Source organism: Hevea brasiliensis, chromosome 12, assembly GCF_030052815.1.
Source record: "Hevea brasiliensis isolate MT/VB/25A 57/8 chromosome 12, ASM3005281v1, whole genome shotgun sequence".
Classification (NCBI taxonomy): domain Eukaryota; kingdom Viridiplantae; phylum Streptophyta; class Magnoliopsida; order Malpighiales; family Euphorbiaceae; genus Hevea; species Hevea brasiliensis.
The window spans coordinates 22,517,059-22,534,571 of NC_079504.1; the positions used below are offsets into that span (position 1 = coordinate 22,517,059).

The window sequence follows — 17,513 nt, forward strand, 5'->3', positions numbered from 1 at the left end:
GCTCTGCCTCTGCATTCCAATCATTAATTTAATTAATATGGATGGAAATTCTTTTTTTTATAAATTAAAATTTAATTCTATTAAAAATATTTTTGAATTTTTTTAAAATTTTAAATATAATTAATTGCCTCTATTGGGCATTAAAAAAAAAAAAAAAAAAAGTCTATTTCCACCCAAATTCGCAACAGAAGAAGCAAGCTACCTTCTCTCCATGTGAAGATATTGCTATGACATGATGCAGGAGCTAGCGGTAGTTGTTACTTTTTAGAAGACGTGAAAGCTACTAATCGGGTCTCTTCTTATTAGGAGTGAGCATTCGATTCGAACCGATTCGAACTGAATTAAATTATAAAAATTAAATTTTAAATTTTAGAAATTAAATCAAAATGAATAAAAAATCAAATCGAATCAGATTGTTCTATTTCAATTTGATTCGATTTAAATTAATTGATTTTGATTTTTAATTAATTTTTAATTTAGACTTAATTTTTAAATTATTTGATTTAATTTTAACTTTAATTTAAATATAATAACCATTAATTAATGAAATTAAATAATTAATATATATAAAATTAAATATAATTCATAAATTTCTCATAAAAATAAATTAATTCAAAAATCGATTCAATTCGATTTAGTTCGATTTAAATATATAAATTACTATTCAATTCAGTTTGATTTAACCATTTTTTTTTTCTTTAAAACCGAACTAAATTCAAATAACTGAAATTTTTATAATATAAAATTAAACTAATTAAATTTTAAAATAAAATTAATTAAACTGAATTAACTCAATTCAATTTAATTTTTCAATTTGAATTGAATTATGCTCCGACGTTACTTCTGACCCCTTGCCTTTGGAAAAGGCGTCATTTTCTTTTCTGCTTTTGTATCTTAAGCAATTTGACTCATAATAATTATAATGCCTATAGTTAGAGGGCTAAAATTGTTTTTTTAATAAAAATATTATTTTAAATATTATTAAAAAATTATTTTAAAAAATTATTTTATTATTTTAATATTTTAAATTTATTAAATATAATTTTAAATTATTTTTAATACATTTTAAGTAATATATTAAAAAAATATTTTTTTAATAATAATTTGAACAATAATACCGAATATAATTAATAATAATTTTTAAAAAAATTTATATCCAACAATAATACCTCTCCTATTTTTGGATACTACAAAATATAGCCTTTTCTTCATTTAAAAGTGTACCCAGAAAAGGGTATTAAAAGTTAAACTTTAGTTAGTTCCTTCTAGATGGGAGAAAAGTGATACATACATAGGATTATATTTGTTTTAAAGTAATTTAATTTTATTATAAAATATTTATATTTTTTTGAAACATTGTATTTTTTTTAAACTTAATTATTTTTATTAAAAATATTTTCTAAACTTATTTAATTTTATAAATATTATAAATTTCAATTTATATCATAAAAATATTTATATTTAATTTTTAATATAAAATGTGTTAAATAATATTTTACAATTAAATATATTATTTTGACAAAAAATTAATATAATGGTAACACAATTTAAATATTATTAAAATAAAGTCAAATAATATTTTTTTTCTTACATTAAGATAAAATTATAACTAATCTAGAAACTAATGTAGTGTTTTAATAATTAGAAAAAATTTTAAATTAGACTGATTTAATTTATTTCTAAAAATTAGTTTGAAATGGTTAAAATTAATTTAATCAAATTTGACTTTAAATATAATTGAAGCAAATCAATTCAATTTGATTCAAAAATATAAAAATTTCTTTAAAAAATATATTAAAAATTTAATAATTATATTTAATTAAAATAAAAATCAAAACTGAGAGGATGTTATAATTTTAGTTTTGATGATTTAAATTTGAATCAAAGTCACCAATTTGAATTCAAATTTAACACATTAATCAGTTGTGGACATTTATGAGTCTTTTCACCAATGTCTCTCCAACAAAAATATCTCAATGATTGAAAAACTTGGTTTCTTTTTCTCTATCCTTTATTTGATCTTCTTTTTATATACTATTTATGAGTCTTTTCACCCATAATAATTTATTATTTTATTTTTTATTAATTTTTTCTAATAATTCTCTTAAATCTATTTTAATTTGATTTTTTTTAAATAATAATCGACATATTAACTAATTTATATACTCTCTCAACATTATTAAAATTTTTAAATTTTTTATATATTTTTTTGTATGAGTAATTAATTTGATTTGTGTAAAAATATAATATATTAATTTATACTTTATTTATATACTTAATGAAATATTTTTCGATTCTAAAAAAAAAAAATGAATTTAAGTATAGCAAAATATTAAAATTCACAAAAAAAAAATAAGTATAATTCCTTTGGGATATTCAAAGGCTCCAATGATGAATTGAGATTTGACTCTGGCTACTCATTCCAATTCCACTTTACTTTGTCTTGATATAAACATATTTTTTTTTAGTAATCTTAATATGGTGCTGCTGAACACAGTTCGGTCGAACTTAAAAATTTCCAAAAACTATCTTAAAAGATGGAGATTTTTAAAATAAAATACAATAACATAAAGTTCCCATCATGTATTTTCTCAAAAATTTAGAACAATTTCATTTATAACATGTTTAATTATGTTGATTTTTTCTTATAGATAGATATAAATTCTATTGATTAAAAGCAAAATTAATTTTTTTAGAGATATAATAAGAATATAAAGAGATGATAATTTTTTATTAAAAATAAAAAAGAAAGAATTAAATAGTGAATAATATGATTTAACATATAAAGATATTATTTTATAGTTTAATTGTAAAATTTAATTATTAATATACCACTCTTTTCTTTCAGGAATTTAAATATAATTTGAGATTTATATTGATTTTTTTATGATAGAATATAAGACGTGTTAGATTTATAGACGTTTGAATTTATTTAAAATATTGATTTATATTATGATAAAATAAAAAATACAACCAAATATATAATTTTAATTTTACCATAAAAATAAATTCAAAGAAAGATATAATATATATTTTTTTTAAAGCATAAAAAGTTAAGTTGGTGAAAAAAAAATTGGACAAATAACATTTTTAATTCATTTATGAATCCTTTCTAAACGCTGTCGTTTTCCTTTGCAGGACAAAAGCGGTTTCCAGCCGTCTCCCACCTTGCCGTTTAGACCGGTTAGTTAACTTAGCGCACAGTACAGATGAAAGCCAAGAAGTTGTTTGATGAAATTCCTGACAGAGACTCTGTTTCTTGGAACTCTATGATGTCGGTTTATTTAGGAAATGGAAAGCCTGAGGAGGCTCTGAAGCAAATTGTTCAAGTATCGCTAATCTGCTGTCTATGTCTTGTGCCATGTATGCTTGTACTTCTCTTGGTTATATCAAATTGGTTTTTCAGTTACATGGGCTTGGGGAGAAAAATGATTTTGGAAATGATACATCAATTGAAACGTCGGTTATTGATCTGTATATTAAGAGTGGTGTGGGTAGCTGTGCGGAGCAAGTATTTTTTAGGATCCAGAATCCAAAATTGTTTTGCTTGAACAGTATGATTTACAGTTATTTAAATTTTATGGGGTTGGAACGACTCTTGACATGTTCAACCGAATGCCAAAACGTGACAATGTTTCTCGGAACAAAATTATTTCAATCTTGTCCAAGCAGGGATTTGAAGTTCCAATTTTTAGTATGTTATTTGAGATGTGGACTCGAGGTTTTAGACTCAAATCTGTACGTGCACAAGCATTTGTGATCTGGAATGGGGTACCAATTTGCAGGCACGAATTGCAAAAACAGAACCCTTTGTTGATGTTTATGTGGGTAATGGTCTGATTGATATGAATTTGAAAATGTGGAAATTTAGAGTGTGCTAGGCGGGCATTTAACAGAGCATAATTCAGTTACATGGACTTCTTTGATTGGTGGAGCTGCATTTACAATGGAGACCGGAATGAATTCTTATTATAGTAACACTATTATAAACTTGACAAATTAAGGAAACAGGGAAATTACATGAAAAAGTCAAAAAGAGCTCGGAAGATACGGGTCTGAAACTAAAATTTTGCAAGCTCTTGGACACCGTTCCTCCGCTGCATGCATAAGTAACGTTGGAAGGAATACTGAAAATTAGAAAGAGAGATGGAGAATAGCAGCGAGCAAATGGCAAGAAAGACAGACAACGAGGATAAGAATAAGGAGGGGTTGCCTCTAGAGAGCAGTCCTTACTTGAAATACAGCGACTTGGAGGACTACAAACGCCAAGCTTATGGCACCGAGGGACACCAAGAAGTGAAGCCTAATCAACGTGGTGGCGGCACTGATGCTCCCACCCTTTCTGAAGCCAGCCTCCCTGATGGAAAACCACAAGTTTCTTGACTTTTTTTTTTTTTTCTCATTAAGTCTCCTGGCTTTCAACTTCATATATACATGTTACTTGAATTTTATTGTTTTTCTTTCTTATATCGTATAATTCAACAATTAGCATAGGAAAGTTATATTTCATTAAAAGTTGGATGGAACTTTGTATATTTGGATTTGGATTTTATATACATGAAATGAAACTCTCCTTATTCCTTGGAAGTTGGATAGCTTATCTTCAATAATGCAATGCAGATCCGCACTCATTTAGGTATGTGATTATGGGATTAGAAGAAAATATGTTATTTGTTTTAGGCTTGTGACAAAATATTGGAAAAGAAAAAGTGATTCCCAGCTAAGTTCAAGATTCATATAAACATATAAAAAAGAATGGCTATTTCAGGCTTTATTGTAATGAGAATTAAAAATAATTTTTATTCTTTTGTTAGAGAGGTTTGAATATTGCATTAAGGTTTCGTAAGGGGATTAAAAGGCTAAAAAAAATTATTTTAAATATTAAAAAAATAATTTTAAAAGTTTTATACAATATAAAATATTGGGTTTTGTGGAAATTCTTTTAAACCAAAGCCCAAGACGACTACATCTACAACTCCATTCTGAGCTCAAGCCCAATTTCGGAAGCAATCAATCACGTCTGGTCACTGGTGCTATTGCTGAGTGAAGTCTGAGCAAGTATCAACCCAACCCAATTGGTCTGAAGAGTTTAGGCGAAACTGGGAAATGGCGTTCATGCGGGGTGAGCCATTGGTGGCCAAGCTGGCTGCGGTGGCCAAGTACGTGGTTTTGCCAGGGACTATGTTGGCGGCTCTGATATATTCTCCTCCTCGATATGGTTCGTCCTCCAAGGAGGATAAATCCCCCAAATAAGATCCTAGTCGTCCATCTTTTTCTCATTTGGTTGGTGGTGATTCTCTCTTCTTTTGATTTTTGGTTCCAGGTTTAGGGTTTTGATACAATTTTTACTTCTCTTTCCGTTCTGATTATTGAATATCCTTATCCATTTTTCCGCTGCATTAAATCCTAGCATGAAATATTTGATTAAATCTCTGACAGTTTAGATCTGGATTTAGCCTGAATGCTTAAATCAGTTACTTTTTCTTCACTTTATACATAAATAAATAATAAATTTTATTATTTATTATGCACACAACAACATGAGCATTTGAGAGATTTTAGGATTTACTTGGGTGTTAGTCTAGATTGTTTTAACACCACAATTGAAGCCAATTATATCCTTTTGTGCAAAGCGTTTCTCAAAATGCTACTGCCATAATCTTAAATCCCATTCTTATTTGCAATTCTAGATGGCCCAGTTTCCTTCTATAGCTGAGCTTCACTTTGAAGCTACTGAATTGAAAAGGTGGTACTTGGTGCCATCCTGTTACAGCTATACAAGAGAAAAGGTCTTGCCTTTGACTTTCATTAGGTCTTGTATGTGGACTCTAGGCTTCTTACTGATATGAGGAGACAGGACCCAATGATATATGAGCTTTGTTCTACTGTTTGTAACAACTTGAGGGTTTTTTGCCTGGATGGTAGTTTAAGCTTTTTCCAAGGCGGTGACGGCAAGGTTGATGGTGGCTAAGGGCAGCTTTGATTATCTAGATTCTCAGTTATTAGTACAAATTCCTTTGTCTTTTAAATGATTCATTTTAAACAACTTTTTCCTGCTCATGTTGGATTATGACCGTTGGGTTCAATGGACTATGTAACTTTTATATGGAGTGTTGAGTATAATGATCCCATTGGTGCTTATATATGTTCTTTTTCTACAGCACATATTAAAATCTCTACATTCCCGTGTTTCGTTTAACTATTTTATTTCAGGGTCATACAAAAGCAGGTAATTCCTGTAGTTCAGGATAGCAAGCTTTGTGCTATATTTAATTTTAATAAAAGAATATATTGCAGCAAAGTTTCTCATTCACCGAGAGGGTTGAGAGTTTACTTTCTTTGGTAATCTCTGCAAAACCCTGAATCATGACTGACTTTAACCTGTTCATTTGGAACAGGGGCAGCTTTGATCGTGGACCTGCATGCAATTGCAGATACGTGCATTTTTTATGTGCTTGGGCTTGTAATAATCCTCAACTCAAGATCTAGCAGTTGGTTTTCATGAGGAGGTAGTTTGAGAGTGAAAATGTTTTATCATTTTGATATGTGCAACTTCTTAGCTGTAAATCTTTCTTCTTGAAACTTGCTCATTATAAACATTATCTAGTTAATCAATGCTGTCCCATTGAGCATATTGTGGAATAAAATTCTGAATGATTCATAATTCTGTGTAGACATTGGTGCTCTTTCTCTTTAATCTAGTGGAGCTCAAGACGTTGCCAAATGTTACATAATCGTTAATGAGTGAAGAATACATGGTATAATCTTCGGCATAACAGAGGTGAAAGAAGAAAAGATTGAGATGGGGGAGAATAGTTCTTTGTTTTTGTTCAATACTTCATTATAGCCATGACATAGAACCTATGTTATTGATCAGTACGTCATTACAATAGAACCCATGTTATTGATCAATACTCCATTGTAGCTATGACAGAGACCCAGGGTCACAACATAGTATAAGAGTTCCATATGAGCTTTGGATTCGATTATGACTTTGTAGCTTAGTCTCATAATTTCTTTACTAATGCCTACATGAGAGTTAGTTTAAGTAGTAGTCCAGACAGTCCAGTTTACGGCTATGTTTTTCTCTATAGCTGCAGAAGGTTATAGCAATTGCTATTACCATACATCAATTATCGGCTTTGTTTATTTTATTTTATTTTTCTTGGTCCCATAGATTGTTGCACTCTGCTCGACCCATAAAACATATCTCGATCCTAGTTCCTGGCCCAGTAGTTTCGTAGGTTCGAGATGAAGGGTTGGGCCGATAGTGGCTAAATCGAACCCAGAAGAGGAAAGCAAAACAGCTCGGTGAAATTGAAGAATAGAAACTCTTTTCCCAGACATTATTGGATGTTCTCCCCTGATTTCCACGTCCCTGGCTGGATGATCGTACCAAAGTTTGTGATGATTACAAGCAGGTAGAATGGGAAAAAGATGCTCGGCCACCATGACCAAGGCCACATGTGATCTTTGGAGAGGCAGCCGTTGGTGGCTGTCTCCCCCTGTACAGGGATCCAGAATTTATTCACGACATAAATTTTTACAAAAACAACAAATTCATGATGCCATTGTCATCGACTTTATGAATCATGCAATGCTTTTTTAGATACATCCAAGCCTTGTCTCCCTGGACACAGTTTTTATAGGGTGTAGATGGGCAGACCCCTACCAAAGCGCTACCAGCGCGCATGCATGCAAAGGGACCCAATCCCATCGTCAATCATCAACACAAAATGACGTCAAAATATTACTATACCAAGGTATGAACAACTGGAACCTCCAATCCCATCCACCGTGTCACATCAAACAGTACCCTTTGCTGCTCACCCTCACCCTCTCCCTCCGTCCCCTTTTTAGCTCGATATCTAGGGAGATGGGAGCATTGTTATTCTTAGTAGTCGCGTAAGAAAAGCGTCTAACAAGAGGGGAAAAATGCATATCATTAAAAATCCTTAAATTACTACATAGATACGTGCATGGATCGACCTTATATCAGGATGATCGATAGCGCTACATTTAGTGCTGCAGTACATTAATGAGCACAGGGGATACATTCTATAGATGATATACTGTATACATATGAACTAGTATGGCACTAGCTGTTTGGACACTCGAAGATCTTAAGAATCTACTGGCCAAGATTCTGCAGGGAGTCTGAAGGAAGTATCTAACATCATCATCTGAAAGCCGGCCCTGTTGAAAGCAATTGAAGTGGACATCTCATGGGTAGTAATGTCTGAATCAATGGCAGCTGCTGAGATCCCCAAGACATTGCAATCCATATCAGAATACAAGGGATATTGAATGTATGGGCTTGGATGAACCTTATCCTCCCAGTTCAAGTTAGCATCAGGTAGTTGAAAATAGGAAAAGTTTTCCTCTGTTTTGCACTGTTTTGGAATAGTGGATTGTTCCTTCAAAGTGCAATCTTGATGCGAGAGGGAATTGAAGAGCATCGATGGTGACGGGTTGTTGGCTGTGTTTGTGTCTATGTTCTTGTTTGTTTCTCTGGTATTGATTGCGATGGGAGCTGGTGAAATCGGTTGGAATAACCCGTTTGCTGAGACTACATTGTGACATTGGGAGACTAGGGGACTTAGAAGTAAACTTTTGAGATCACTTTCTCGGTGGTGAATCAGAAAATGATTTTGGAGGGCCCCCGTTGAAGCCTGAGCTTGACATCCTAATATTGTCGATGGGGCTTCAAGCAATGGAGGCAAGGAACTAGAGATGGGTGGGGAAGCAGCTTCCAAGAGGAAGCCTTGCCCTTGCACAAGGCCATTTTTCTTCTCCCCATTTTTGTGAAATATCCTGCAAATCACCCATTCCTCCTGCAGAGCGACCAGATTCCAAGGAAGATAAGATCTTATTGACAGTGTAATAAATATTGGTAAGCAGGATGTTCTCGGCAGGGTTTAAGTAATATAAAAGTAATGTGGTAATCCTAATGCATACATCATGAATTTTCTGTAGGACAAATAAATGCGAGAGCCATCGACACCAAAACAGAGCATGTTAAATCAAACCAATCACATCAGATGCTACCCAGAAGGTTAAATAATGGAGTGAAAATGGTCTAGTCGGCGTGCAACACAACAAGTCAACCCAGAAAAGGACAAGAGAGAGTGTTAGGAGGAGGGGGCGGGCTGTGTGCAGCAAACTATAGGTTGATTCCCACATTGCACGTATGGGGGAGGGAGAGACGATGACTCACACTAACCTTGCACGTGTGGCGGTGGGAGAAATCACCGTCCAAGCGGTACTCGTGCATGACCCACTTGGTCTTCTCGCCTCTGGGAGCTCTGCCCTTGTAGAAAACGAGGGTCTTTTTCATGCCAAGTAAAGCACCGCTCGAGGCACTGTACACTTCCCTATCTTTGCCTGTGGCCTTCCAGTACCCAGCTCCGGTTGCTCTATTTGTTCTCAGCCCTGTTGGGTACTTCCTGTCCCTCAGGCTGAAGAAGTACCACTCCCTCTCCCCCATTTTTGCCACATCTGATTTACAACAAAACCAAGAACACACCTACAGCATTATAAATTCCGCATTTAATGAATTGGCATTTTTCAGAAATTAAATAAATGAGCTTTCAGATCAGAATATGGATAAGCTTTCTCGCCAAACTTATGGTGGGGAATAGCTTAAAGGGTACGTGTGTATCATACTCAACTTCATGATAGCGACATTAATAACTAAAATATTCATATATATCGGCAAGAAAGCTTTGGACTTTAAACGAGACCATTTTTTGCTTCAGTTTCTCGGATCTAATAGGCATAAATGAACCATTGCTATGAATGTCAGTAGTTCAACATTGTAACCAAGATCTTATCAGCTTTAAAGTCTTATTATTGGACTAATAAAAGAGCGAGAGAGTATATACATTGCAGAGATTTAAGATGTAGTTGAGTCATCTAGTTCTCCAAGACACAAGACATCCATCCACCTCAAGGTTCGAAGGGATTTTAAGAGGATGTTTAGCTGCATTTCTGAGGTTTAAGTTAAATCCCTCAAGCTTAGCTCAGTGAGAAGTCCATTAAAGTGAATATCCAGCCTAAGCTCAATCGATCAATCAGTTTTACTCAATCAAGAACAAGGAAATTAAGGAAACAAATTGCGTATTCATATAAGAAAATGGAAAATTAAGGAAAGGATGCAGAACCTTGCATCATATCAAGCAAAGCAATTATAGTAGATATACCAGAAATCACGATTGCGTTGCAGCCAAGTGAAAAATGAATATTCCAATTTTGTAATGGTGTTATGTCTAAATGACAATAATGGTGAGTCGCAAACAAAGAGCAAAGCATTTTTCATCCAGGAAGAAAAAACAAAGCGTATACCTGGAAGCTCCCAGGGCTCGCATCTGTTGAGGTCAACTTCAGCGATTTCCACTCCACAAAAGCTCCCATGAAAGACCTTTGAAGCAAGATAGAATGTTATAAGCTCTTCATCAGTTGGGTGGAATCTAAACCCTGGAGGCAAACCTTGCTCGTTTCTATCTTCCCCAGTGAGTTCAAACAGAAGCTCTTCCATGGCCAACATTTTCCAAGAAGAGGGATGAAGTTAGATTTTGTAAAAAGAGAAGACTAGAGAGTGATGAGTGATGAAGAGAAAAGGGTTATTATGAGGTGTAATATATAGGGAATTTAAGCACTGAAACCAAAGGAGAAGCGAAGCTGATGGAAGGGAGAGTTTTTGAGGGATAAAGGAGAGAACCTACAGCAACGCACCTGATGAGAAGAGAGGAATCCAATCAGGGAATAGGTTATTTTTGTAGTATTATTATTATTATTATTTACAAATAAAAGATAAAAAAGAGATTTACAGGAAAAAAAAAAAAAAAAAAAACAAACAAGAGCTGGTGAGATTGTAGGTATGGGTGTGCAGACTGTGGAAAGGGAGAGTAAATGCGAATCGTTGGTAGGGAAGAGAGAGAAATATGCGTGGCTGTATGAGCATGTCCATTTGGATTTCCTTCATTCTCAGAAGCCAGCTCTGAGATCATCACCATCATCCATCGTCACCTAATTCATTCTTCTTTCTCCAACCAAAATAAATTAATATGCTTTTTCGCCCCTATTTTTATCCAATTTTCTCTAGCAGTTATTCCTGATTATTCATTTTGTATATATATACTCAATTTTTTAATTACATATGAACTAATCATTTATATATTTAAATAATATTCAAAGATATATATATATATATATATATATATATATATATATATATATATATATATATATATATATATATATATGTGTGTTAAATCGAATCATGCACATATTATTATTACCTTATTATTCTATAATGATCTTAAATTATGCATATGCGCAAGATAATTTTTAAAGGCCTGATTAATTTTATAATAATTAATTAAAGGATTATTAATGTAGGTGAGAGTTTAGTGCAAAATTAATTTATGCTCACAATCATTACTTGGGTGAGTGATTATTTTTAAACATATAAAGTATAAGATTTCTCTAACTTATAATGGAGTATTAAAATTTATCTATTAAATATATAAATTTTACATATTTATATCTAAAATCATGATACATCACATTTAGATGAAAATTTTTTAAGTTTATTGATTCTTTGTTCTCAAACCATGTGTATATTCAAACTCTCAAAAACAGCCAAAAAGTCTGAATTAGATTTGTGCCATATGTGCTTATGCATATGCCTTCAAGCAAAACTCATCCTTTTGCAGATTAGAATTCCCCATTTCTTTAACATGGAAATTAAAAAAAAAAAAGGATTTTGAACTTGTAAATCTATTAAATTTTGAATGTTTTATTAGTAAATAAGAGAGAGTTGCTTCTGTTACTTACCAACACAACACAACACAGCACACTTTGGCTGCAGGTAATATTATTAGGAGCTGTTTCTGCACACGATGACACTGTAATTACTGGAAACCCTAGTTTAGGTAGGTGCGATATTTGATTTTCATATGAGACCAGACCAATGAGAAGCATTTATGGTGGGTGATATCATAAAAACGGTGTCGGCGTTGCACGTGTAATATAATTATATATCAGTTTTTTCATTTAAATTAAAAAAAAAAGGGTTGGAAAACTAGGCGTCTGTATCTTTAGTGAGTCACCTAAGAAAAAGATAACACCACCCCAGAATCTAATGCTGCTGCCTATTGCATAAGCCTACATTGCAGCCTATGCCTATCTACTAATATTTCTATATAATTAGTGTTATTATTTTCAATGGTTTCAAGGCCTTCTGCTTTCTTGCCCTGATTACCCTGCATGGCAGGACCTTTTATTTTCATTATCAAATGGGCAACGTTTTAACTCATTTCTCATCATCTCTATCAGATTTGCTGCTCCCCAATGGACCCGTACAAATAAATATTTCTTCTCATAATCATACGCAATCCATCACTTTCCTCCAATGCTACTGCTGCCCCACCCACCTTATTACATCAAAGAACCCTACTACCTGTGTTTGGCCTGCTATTTACCACAAACTTACATGCTTAAGGTACGTTGCATGATAATATATAAGATTTTCATGTATTATGTATATCTGTCTGTTTTGTTCATGTTGAATTTTCTAAAATATAAATTTAAATATATTCGGTAAATCAAGATAAATAATCCATAATCGCTGTATAAGTAGTGGTTTATGTCTTTCAACAGTGTGAAGATTAATGTGCTTTATGGATTGAAACCAAAGAGCAATCATCACTGTAATCATGTAAGAGAATAGCAACTAACACAGCCAATGGATGGTTACTAACACATCTAATAATCATTTTTTCGGTTAAAAAAAAATGCTGGAGATTGGGATTTGGTAAAATCACAAGGGAGATGAATAAGTGATAATGAATAGGGAGTGTAGGCCCTGTAAGCTAAAATGAGCTTGATTTTGATGATAACAAAACTTAATGAAATATACATTAACCTTTTGTGCATAAGTATTTGAAGTGATTTTATAGGTCATGATATGCAAAGACACTGATGGAAGGACTATTCTATTGACATGACTGATATAAAAGGAGTTTATCATCTTGTATAACACAAGACGAATCAAAGTCCATGAAGAAATATGATAGAAATTAAGCTCTTAGGTCCATTGTACAAGATTAAAGAATTTATGCCATTTGAGACCTAAAATCAATTTTGTTTTTAGATTCAAGGGTTTAGAAAGTGTTTTTATATCATTCCTAAGGTTTTTGAATGGTCAAAATAATTTTTACAACCTTTCTTCAAAAACTCAAAATTTCAATTTTTAAGTCAGGCAGTAGCAAAATTAGTTAACCCGTTGCAAAAATTAGTTAACTAGTTTTGATGTCTAAAATTCTCTATCTTACAAAACTAGTTAACCGATGAAAATTTTAGTTAACTATTTTTATGACCTGACCTGACTCAACTCTGCTGCACGACTTTCTAAGCAATAACGGCTAGTTTTTTGAAAATTAAAGAGCCGTTAGACACACTCTCCAGCAGACGTTTTTAGCAATGAAAAGCACCTATAAAAGGCATCATTTACTACAATTCTAACTAATGAAAGTGCTCTTATTCATAGTGAATTTATTGTGGTATTTTTGAAGCTTTCATTTAATTACTCTTGAGCTTAAGTGGCAAATCTTCTCTCTCAATCTTCTAGCATTAAATTCTGTATTTGAGAGTTATTGAGAGTGATTTCTTCTACATCAAAACCTATTTAAGGTTGTGTAAGTGTGAGGACACACTTGTGGAAGGTTTTCAAGCACCTTGTGAAGCTTGTGGGAGGTTTTCAAGCACCTTGTGAAGCTTGTGGTCTTTTGTGGGAAGCAAAGACGTTGTAAAGGTCCTCAAACACCTGGGAAGCTTGTTGATATTGTAAAGGCTTTGAATCTTGCCTGTTGAAAAGATCAAATAGTGGAGTGACTCTCAAAGTGGGACTTTGGGAAGAGTGGATGTAGGCTAAGAGAGCCGAACCACTATAAACATTGTGTTTGATTCTCTTCTTCCCTTAACTCTTTAATTTTCAGCACTTTGATTTTCTGATTATATATATTGAATGTGTTGAGAATTTATTTATTGAGCTAATATTGCAAACTCTGAATTTTATGTGAGAAAATACACTTGATATCAAGTAATTATTTTGTGTATGAACTAGTATTTGTGCATAACTTGATTGATTACTTAAATTACACCCTAGGAACAGAGTTATACACATACATAGAAGTGCAAAGCCTCAATTTTTCATTAAGTCTAGAGCAAGGGCTGAAAAATTGTCTAAAGTGTCCAATTCACCCCCCTCTTGGTCACTTTCTTTGGGACAACAAATTGGTATCAGAGCTTGTCTCTCTTGCTTGGGGTTTAAACACCTTAGAGAGATCCTACAATGGCTGGCACATCTAACACAGCTGGTATCCCTGCACCTTTAGCTGAAGGACACTCTATCACTAGACCACCTTTGTTTAATGGTTCTAATTATTCTTTCTGGAAAGTGAGGATGAGAAACTTTATTCAATCTGTTGATATTGAAGCATGGCAAAGAATTGTTAAAGGTCCTGAAATTCCATTAGAATTGCATGCTGATGGTTATAGAGAAAAACTAGAAGATGATTATAATGAACTTGATTGGAAGAAAGTTTCTTTAAATGCTAAAGCTTTAAACATTCTTCATTGTGCACTTGATGCAACTGAGTATAATCGTATTTCAGGTTGTACATCTACAAAGAAGTGTGGGATAAACTTGAAGTCACATATGAAGGGACTAATCAAGTGAAGGAATCAAAAGCAAATAGGCTTGTTCGGAATATGAACTATTTGAGATGAAACTGGAGAAACCATTTGAAATGAGCACAAGATTTACGATATGGTGAATGTTCTCAAAGCTCTTGAAAAAGAATTCATCAAGAAGAGTTAGTCAAGAAAGTCTTGAGGTCACTACCTAAATCATGGGAAACAAAAGTTACGGTGATCTTTGACACCAAAGATTTCTCCAAATTCACTTATGATGAGCTGATTGCGTCTCTTATTGCTCATGAAATGCTTTATGACAAGAGCAAGAGCAATGTAGATGATGAAAAGAAAAAGAGAGGAATTGCCTTAAAGTCAAGCCAAGAGGATGAATTAAGTAAAACTATAGCTTTTAAGGCTGCCTCAAGTGACACTCAATTGTTCAAGTGATGAAGATGATCTTGCCATGATTACAAGAAGATTCAAGAAAGCATTCAAAAGGAGGTTCAAAATATAAGAAATTCTGAAGAAATATTCTCCTAAAGGTGAAACAAGCAAAGATCAAAGTGAGATTAAATGCTTTGAATGCAACAAACTGGTCACATCAAGCCAAATTGTCCTAAATCAAAAAGAAGAATTCAAAGGACAAGAGCAAGAAAGCCTTGGTTCTGGTTGGATGGATAGTGATGATTCCTCAAGTGATAACTCTAGTGACAAGGAGGTTGCACACATTTGTCTCATGGCTCTAGGAGAGGATAAACCAGAAAGTTCCCAACAAAGAGAAATCAACACTGAGGTAAATAATTCTGACTCTCTTAGTATTGAAGATTATGAAGAAGCATTTGCCAAATTATATGAAGAATACAAAGTTTATAAGAAAAAATGTTCTGCTTTAAATAAAGAAATTGCTTCCTTAAGAGCTGAAAATGATTCTATGAGCATTGTTGTACAAGAAAATAAATTTTATAAAAATCAAATGCTCTTGTATGATGAGCTGAATAAGGAGTTAGAAGATTCAAAAATTGCTTGTGAAAAACTCATTGAGAAAAACAGGATTTTAGAAACTAAGGTGGAATCTTTGACCAATGATTTAGCTAAATTCACAAATGGCACACAAATTCTTGATACGTTACTTGGTTCTCAAAGATTATCAAATCAAAAATCTGGTCTTGGTTATGATGGATTCATGCACTATGGAAAATACAAAAATTTCTTTGTAAAAGCTTCATCTCATTCATTATCAAATGTCATTTGCTTTTACTGCAACCAAAATGGTCATATGGTTAGTCATTGTCCCATAAGGAAAGGTTCCTCAAAAGTAAAAAGGATATGGGTGCCTAAAGGAACAATTCCTAATGTCTCTAACTCTCAAGGACCCAAACTTGCTTGGGTACCTAAGAAATAGTCAATAAATTTCAGGTATGTCTTAGAAGCAAGCAAGAGTGTGAACAATAAGAAAGATAATCTCAAAAAGTTTGATGTAAAATCAGATGAAGGTATTTTTCTAGGATATTCAATGCATAGCAAAGCTTATCGAGTCTTTAATAGGAGAACTTTGTTAGTTGAGGAAACCATTCATGTTATATTTGATGAAACTAACAACTTCTTGGAAAGAAAGATTGTTTGTGATGATGATGAACTAGGTGAAATTTTTGGAAGAAAAAAAGATGAGACTCAAAAGCAACAAAGTCAACCTATTGAGCCCCAAAGTGCATTTGGGAATGATATTGACAATAAAGATGCTAATGAGAAAGATCAAGAAGGTGATCAAGAAGTATTGCCCAATATTGAAGAACTCCAAATTGATGAACCACATCATGATGACCTACCTCAAGAATGGAGATATCATAGAGATCATCCAAAGGAGGACATAATTGATAGCCCTTCACAAAAGATGATGACAAGAGCTCAACTTCGAAAATACTTTGGTAACGTTGCATTTGTTTCTCAACTTGAACCAAAGTCTTATAATGAAGCTCAAAGTGATAAGAGTTGGATTCTTGCTATGCAAGAAGAACTCAATCAATTTGAGAGAAATAAAGTATGGAAACTTGTTCCTAGGCCTAGAAATTATTCTATCATTGGTACCAAGTGGGTTTTTAGGAACAAAATGGATGATAAAGGACATGTCATTAGAAATAAGGCTAGATTAGTTGCTCAAGGATATAATCAAGAGGAAGGTATTGATTTTGATGAGACTTTTGCTCCTGTTGCTAGAATTGAAGCCATTAGAATGTTATGTGCATTTGCATGTTATAAAAATTTTATGCTCTATCAAATGGATGTTAAGAGTGCGTTCTTGAATGGTTATATTGATGAAGCTATTGAATGATATTTATTGCATTTGATATGAATTTGGTGCAAAAATTGGGTAAATATGTTGTTAGTACTATATTCTGCGTCCATGTGTTTTTAGTTAACTACTTTCTCACTGCAGTTGTCTAATTTTATACCTGTATAATATTTAGCCAACTGGGTTTCAAAATTAGTTAACTAATTTTGCCTCTATGTACATGTGACAAAACGCGCCTGATTTAAAATTACTTTATTCCTAACGGGTATTTTCGCTCTCCTTGTAATCCATTTTGACAAATATACCCCTGACCATAGTTATGCTCTTTTTATGTCTTCAAAGGGTAAAATTGGGTTTTGGCAAAAAGGGATTCCCGGTTCTCCATGAAAAATTGTACACAATTTCAAAATTTGAAAATTTTTTTTGTGTAACTGCTGCATATCACTTCAATCAATCTAAAACTCCCTCATTTCTCTGCTGCAAGTTGATTCTCCACTCTCTTAGAAACCTCAAATTTCTCTCA

General features: G+C 32.9%; 2 protein-coding genes and 1 long non-coding RNA gene across 3 annotated transcripts; 2 read left to right on the forward strand and 1 right to left on the reverse strand.

Annotated features, from left to right (window-relative positions):
- The first annotated feature begins 3,309 nt into the window (after positions 1 to 3,309).
- On the forward strand, positions 3,310 to 4,562 carry LOC110654315 (uncharacterized). Its single transcript, XM_058130532.1, has one exon. The coding sequence runs from the start codon at positions 4,147 to 4,149 to the stop codon at positions 4,381 to 4,383; it is 237 nt and encodes a 78-aa protein (XP_057986515.1). The 5' UTR covers positions 3,310 to 4,146; the 3' UTR covers positions 4,384 to 4,562.
- A 318-nt stretch (positions 4,563 to 4,880) lies between these two features.
- Positions 4,881 to 6,673, forward strand: LOC110654422 (uncharacterized). Its single transcript, XR_002494716.2, has 2 exons — positions 4,881 to 5,283; positions 6,399 to 6,673. It is a non-coding gene; the product is annotated as an uncharacterized LOC110654422 (long non-coding RNA).
- A 1,123-nt stretch (positions 6,674 to 7,796) lies between these two features.
- On the reverse strand, positions 7,797 to 10,718 carry LOC110654316 (protein CUP-SHAPED COTYLEDON 3). The gene is made up of 3 exons (XM_021810251.2): positions 10,345 to 10,718; positions 9,224 to 9,498; positions 7,797 to 8,834 (listed from the first exon to the last, which is right to left on the reverse strand). Exons 1-3 carry the CDS (start codon positions 10,544 to 10,546, stop codon positions 8,124 to 8,126), a joined length of 1,188 nt encoding a protein of 395 aa, XP_021665943.2. The 5' UTR covers positions 10,547 to 10,718; the 3' UTR covers positions 7,797 to 8,123.
- Between the last annotated feature and the right edge of the window lie 6,795 nt (positions 10,719 to 17,513).

Bases quoted from the DNA above. Each gene is read 5' to 3' on its own strand.
- LOC110654315 (XM_058130532.1), top strand. From the start codon at position 4,147: ATGGAGAATAGCAGCGAGCAAATGGCAAGAAAGACAGACAACGAGGAT.
- LOC110654316 (XM_021810251.2), bottom strand. From the start codon at position 10,546: ATGTTGGCCATGGAAGAGCTTCTGTTTGAACTCACTGGGGAAGATAGA. The intron at 9,499-10,344 runs GTATACGCTTTG...GTTGTAAATCAG, and splicing joins CGAGCCCTGGGAGCTTCCAG to ATGTGGCAAAAATGGGGGAG. The intron at 8,835-9,223 runs GTTAGTGTGAGT...GTCGCTCTGCAG, and splicing joins CCCACCGCCACACGTGCAAG to GAGGAATGGGTGATTTGCAG.